At 50.1% G+C, this 6,000-nt stretch overlaps 1 protein-coding gene across 1 annotated transcript in view; it reads left to right on the forward strand.

Annotated features, from left to right (window-relative positions):
- LOC125137496 (broad substrate specificity ATP-binding cassette transporter ABCG2-like) overlaps nucleotides 1-6,000 on the forward strand; it is a 62,067-nt gene that overhangs the window by 24,383 nt on the left and 31,684 nt on the right. The window contains exons 8-9 of the mRNA XM_047798154.1: nucleotides 2,480-2,584; nucleotides 3,928-4,178. Of these exons, the coding sequence (XP_047654110.1) occupies nucleotides 2,480-2,584; nucleotides 3,928-4,178 (356 nt within the window). The remainder of the gene's footprint in view (nucleotides 1-2,479; nucleotides 2,585-3,927; nucleotides 4,179-6,000) is intronic.

A 6,000-nucleotide genomic window follows, 5' to 3' on the forward strand; every position in this document is an offset into this window, starting at 1 on the left:
ATTGCAGACATAGGATGTGTGTGATTTACCTGTCAACATAGTGGCTAGTCCTAAGTCTGACTTCAATGGGCCAACATTTCTGTCAGTTCCGGACTGCCTGGTTCTATGGATTATTTTATTAGTAGTACTGGTATTATTTTTTGCCCCTTTTTTTTTTGGTCTTTTTGCCTTTTCTTGAGCCGCTCCCGCAGCATATGGAGGTTCCCTCGCTAGGGGTCGAATCAGAGCTGTAGCCGCCAGCCTACACCACAGCCACAGCAACACAGGATCCGAGTCGTGTCTGCGACCCACACCGCAGCTCATGGCAGCGCCGGATCCTTAACCCACTGAGCAAGGCCAAGGATCGAACCCGTAACCTCATGGTTCTTAGTTGGATTCCATAACCACTGTGCCTCGACGGGAACTCCCTACTTATTGCTTTTTTAACTCGAAACTGCCGCATTTGGAAGTTCCCAGGCAAGGTTTTAAATTGGAGCTGTGGCAGCGGGCCTACACCACAAGCTCATGGCAATTTGGATCCTGAGCAAGGCCAGGGATTGAACTCACATCCTCATGGATACTAGTTGGATTTGTTTCTGCTGAGCCCCGATGGGAACTTCTGCCTGATTCTATTTAAACGGCAATGGGAGTTCCCATTGTGGTGCCGCAGAAACAAACCCAACTAGTATCCATGAGGATGTGAGTTTGATCCGGACCTCGCTCGGTGGGTCAGGGCATCCGGTGTTGCCATGATCTGTGGTCACAGACTCGGCTCGGATCTGATGTTGCTGTGTTTGGGGTGAAGGCCTGCAGCTGTAGCTGCACTTTGACCCCTAGCCTGGGAACTTCCACATGCTGCAGGTGCAGCCCTAAAAAGCGAAACAAAAACAAAAACAAAACAACAACAGCAAAAGGAAATACAAAACTTTCTTTAGACTTGTGCCTTATCTTAAAACAATTGCTTTCTCCCCCATCATTTAAGATGAAACTTCTTCATTTACGAAGTACACGTGAGTCTAGGGAGTTCAGGGGAGGTCAGACGTCAGGCCAAGCTGATCGTGTTGTCGCTGAGTCCCAGCTCATACTCCTGGCCGTACGCCAGGCCAGTAAACTGAGAGCTGAGTTGGCGAGGCAAGGAAGAGTGGCTTTGTTCGGAAAGCCAGCAGAAGGAGAGGATGGTGCACCGGCTGTCCCGAGCAACCACCTTCCCCAGCCTGGGATTCAAGCTTCTCTGATTTTAGCAGGAGAGGGGTTAGTTAACTGTTGCCGACGTCTTGGTTTTGGAATCCTCTGTTCTTACAGCTGTCCACTAGGTCAGGGCACGATGTTCCCGTAAACCTGGGACAAGAGGAATTTATTCTCGGTTCTGCAACCTTGTATCGCAAACGGTACACCTTTAAAGGTCAGAGCCCTGAGAAGGGCTGTCCTGTGTATTGCAGGCTAGAGGCAACATTCCTAACTGGTAGCAGATGCAGCAGAACAGAAAGGGTAAAACAGAAGGAGCCGATCCAACAGGGAGTCAGATTTGTCCTTCCCTGTGACCTCGCCGCAGCAAGTCCAGTAAGCATTCAGCTGTGCTGTGCTGGGCCAGCCCCGTCCTCCTGAGAAGGCTGTTCTGGTGATGTGTTCACTGTGTTGGAATTAGGGCAGCATAACAGCAGATGATCATTTGGGACCTGAATTTCGTAGGGGCAGAAGCAGTCATTCTAAAGTGGGTATTGGCATTCTGGCAGTCCCCAGGTGAACTTGGAGAGCAGAACTAGCCCAGGCCTCCCCCGAACACAGTCCTGCTGTGCCTTAGCCGGATCTGCTTATCGCCTTGCTTTAAGGAGCAGTAGTCTTGCTATAGTTTTTTTTTTTTTTTTTCCCCAACGAACTTTTTTTTTTTCTTTTTGGTCTTCTGTCCTATTTAGAGCTGCACCCACGGCATGTGGAGGTTCCCAGGCTAGGGGTCTAATCGGAGCTGTTGCTGCCACGGCCACAGCAACGTGGGATCCAAGGCGAGTCTGCGACCTTCAGCACAGCTCATGGCAACGCCGGATCCTTAACCGTCTGAACCAGGGCAGGGATCCAGCGGGCAACCTCATGGTCCTAGTCCGATTTGTTTCCGCTGTACCGCGATGGGAACTCCTCAGCTTGCTTTTTTCCTTGGACCTGTCTTTCGATTTTGGAGACGTTCTTTCTGATAAGCACCAGAGCGTACTGACAGCTGTTTCGGGTCTCACGGATTATGATGCGTGAGGACCAAGCACCAGAGGAAGACTTTCTGAGAGTCCGAGGTTGGCTCAGCGTCTGTTGTTTTGCCAGGGCAGAGCAGTGTGGAAATATTTGATGACGGACTATATCAAAGGACAAAGTAAATTAGTGAGGGGAGACGAGGGCCGGAAGGTGAGGGGGAAACTGTTGGATGCCGTCTCTCCCGGGCACACCTCCCTCACCTCCGGACTCTGTACTGCCCAAGACTGTCAAGTGTGTGTAGCTGCCTTCCTTTCTTTTGTAGGTTACAGCTGTGAGCCCTACAACAACCCCGCAGACTTCTTCCTGGACGTCATTAACGGCGACTCCTCCGCTGTGGTGTTAAACAGAGCGGACAGAGACGATGGAGGTGAGCCCGTTGGGTGAATCGCAGCGTATTGCCCGGTTGCTTTGGCTGAAGTTTAGCAACGTGGTAGCTCCTGCCGACGAGGCTGCGTGAATTTGTGTTAGTGCCGGCCGTCCTCTGGCCCCACGTGTCCTCCTGTATTCAGCCTCTACTGCAAAAATACCGTGGACTGGCTGGTTTCAGCAGCAAGCATTTCTTACAGTTCTGTAGGCTGGAGGTCTAAGATCAAGGATCAAGGTCCAGCAGATTCTGTGTCTTTTGGGGACCTGCTTGTGAGTCATCGATGGGCAGCCGTCTCTTTGCCTCCTCCCGTGGGGGCGCGGGGAGGGCGCTCTCTGGTTCCGCTTTCGTAAGGGCACTAACCCAGCTCATGAGGGCTCCCCCCTCGTGACCTGATCATCCCTCCAAGGCCTGGCCTTGCTTTCAGATACGGTCCCAGTGGGGAGTGGGTTTGAGCATGTGCATTTTGGAGGCACACCAACATTCAGTCTCATGGCATCAGGCACCACAGAACTTGTCATCCCCGGGAGAGCCGTGTTTTTCATTTAACTGGTCAGTGAGCATTTGTGTGACAGTGTCAGTTCCAAGTTCCAAGGGGAGTTGCCATTTTTAAAAACGTCCCTCATTTACCCAGAGGCCCCACGATATCCTCAGGGGATTGGTCCTAGGACCCTCCTTGCAGATAGAAACTTCAAGGATGCCCAAGTCCCTTCCAGTAGGGCCTTGGTATCCATGGGTTCCATGCCCGCAGATACAGAGGGCCACCTGTATAATGGTCTGAAATGAGCAAGTTGGCAGTCGAGCATTTGCGTGCTGGAAAAGCAAAGACCAGATTTTTTTGGAGTCGTCTTGGTTTTACTTATGAGTTATAACTGCATATGATGAGAAGTGTATTTGAAAAGAACTAGGGTCTGGAGTTCCCACTGTGGATCTGGCTCGTGTCTGTGGAGGCACCGGTTCAATCCCCAGCCTGGTGCAGTGGGTTAAGGATCTGGTGTTGCTGCAACTGCATCGGTGGTCAGAGCTCCGGCTGAGATTCAGTCTCTGGCCCAGGGACTTCCATACATGCTGTGGGGGCCACGGGCCAAAAACAAGAATCAGGGTTCAAATGGTGTAGTTAGGCAAAGGTCACTGGGTTTACTGTATGTGCAAGCTTATGCAAGTAAGCCAATGTATTTTTCTGATTTGTAAAGCAGTGAGCCACAGCTCTCCTAATAGTTTATAGCTCAAGCCCTAGAATGATGGTGCTAGGGAGGAATCTAAGAAGAGGGTTACAGAAAAATGGACAAAATCAGTCGTTATGTTGTGAATGACGTTTCCCTTCTTCATCCACTTCTGTTCCGCAGCCCAAGAGCCCGAAGAGCCTGCCGAGAAAGATACTCCCCTCATAGGAAAACTTGCTGCGTCTTATACCAACTCCTCCTTCTTCAAGGACACGAAAGTTGAGTTAGATCAGTTCTCAGGGGGTCGGAAAAAGAAGAAGAGTTCGGTGTACAAGGAGATCACCTACACCACCTCCTTCTGTCATCAGCTCCGATGGATTTCCAGGCGTTCATTCAAAAACTTACTGGGTAATCCCCAGGCGTCCGTAGCCCAGGTACCCGGCGGGGTCTTCCGGTTATGCTGTGACCTGTGCATGTGGGACCCAGGTTCCGATGCCATCTATCTTAGGAGGGCGGTTACCTCCCACCCACGCTCCTTCGTTATGCCCATTCCACTGGGGATGTAGAAACAAGGGGAACCCACCTAGTTTTCACTTGCAGAGAACTTTTTTCTGAGTGGGTTTTTCATCTTAGGAGAAGAGAACTCAAGTCTGAGTTCTCATTCAGAGTTGTTGTTGATTTAGACATGGTGTAATAGATAGTTTTTGTAGAAAAAAGTTTTTTTCAAAAATGTTGACGCATTTAGTTACTGTTCAGCCACATTGTGGGTTTTCTACACACGTTCATTTCCCGATGCGTTCACCAAGTTGTCCTCGATCTTATGCCGCATTTTGGAGCTTGTGTACAGCAGTGAATGAGTGGGAGGAAGCAAGATCCCTGTTCTTGTGGAGTGTGGTTCCTTATGAGGAGAGACGGATGACAGATTCCCACAGGCATAAAATTCAGGGCAAGTCAGATGGTCAAGGGGCTAGGAAGAGAGTATAACCCGCAAGGTGGAGAAAGGAAGAGAGAAAGGAAGGAAGAGGGAGAGCGAGAGAAGGGAAAGGGATTGGTTTGCGTCTTGCATCACGTAGGCAGCAAAGCGTTCAGCTCGGGGTCCACTGGGCGCTCCCGAAGGCAGGAGAGGCAGCCACCGTCTGCAGGAAAAGCCTGCCTGGGCATGCTGTTCCTTAGAAAAGTGGACCTTTCTCAGGGAGGGGCTCTAATCGTGGGAGAGCACTAGACCCCTGGCACGGTGTAGAGTTAGCACAACGGTGATAAGCAGACTTGAGTTCTCTTCTCCTAAGATGAAAAAGTGCTGTCCTTTGTCTTTTTGGTAGATTCTGTTCATAGTTGTTGGTGATGACTCTTTTATGATTTTCCCATTTTTCTCAAGCCCTCGGCCATTCAGAACCCTTGTACTCCCACGTCATTGGACCATCCTTTCCAAAAAAAAAAAAAAATCGGTGTAGCCAGTTATTTTGGGGGAGGGGTGGTTTTAATTTGTTGGGTTTTTTGTTTGTTTTGCTTTTTAGGGCTGCACCCACGCGGCATATGGAGGTTCCTGGGCTAGGGGTCGAATCAGAGCCGTAGCCACTGGCCTACGTCACAGCCACGCCAGATCTGAGCCGAATCTGCAGCCTACACCAGAGTTCATGGCCTCACCAGCAGCACCAGATCCTTAACCCACTGGGCGAGGCCAGGGACTCAAACGCCACATCCTCATGGATCCTAGTTGGGTTCCTTCACCAATGAGCCACGAAGGGCACCCCTGATCTTCTTAGCATTGAATTTCTGCCCAGTACTAAAAGATGGCATGGTGTTGGCTCTAAGGAAATATTACTGACTTCTTACCAGCACATGCTGTCGTTTTCCCATCTCAGTGCTGCTGCCTTTTAAGTCTTAATGCCAAGAGACCTACCTTGAGGAGGAGTCCGCAACAGCGGTCAGCAGAGTGGACTCCTGCCTTAAGCTGGCATTCCAGTACTGACACATCTGAAGAGGTGTCCCCCACAGGCAGACGCTCAGGGAGATACAAGGTTTAATCAGCTAAGGCAGGAGAGGGCAGACCTCTTTTCCAAAGGGTCAGAGAGTAAATACTTGAGGCTTTGCATGTCATGTGGTCTTTGATTCAAGTAGTCGCTTCTGCAGTTGTGGCAAGAAAGCAGCCTGTAAATAATTGATTAAAAAATGAGCATAGCTGTGTTCCGATGAAACTTTATTCATGGATGCTGCAATATGAGTTTCATGTGGCAAGCAAATTACTCTTCTCTCTTT

The sequence above is a fragment of the Phacochoerus africanus genome, chromosome 10, assembly GCF_016906955.1.
Source record: "Phacochoerus africanus isolate WHEZ1 chromosome 10, ROS_Pafr_v1, whole genome shotgun sequence".
Taxonomy (NCBI): Eukaryota; Metazoa; Chordata; class Mammalia; order Artiodactyla; family Suidae; genus Phacochoerus; species Phacochoerus africanus.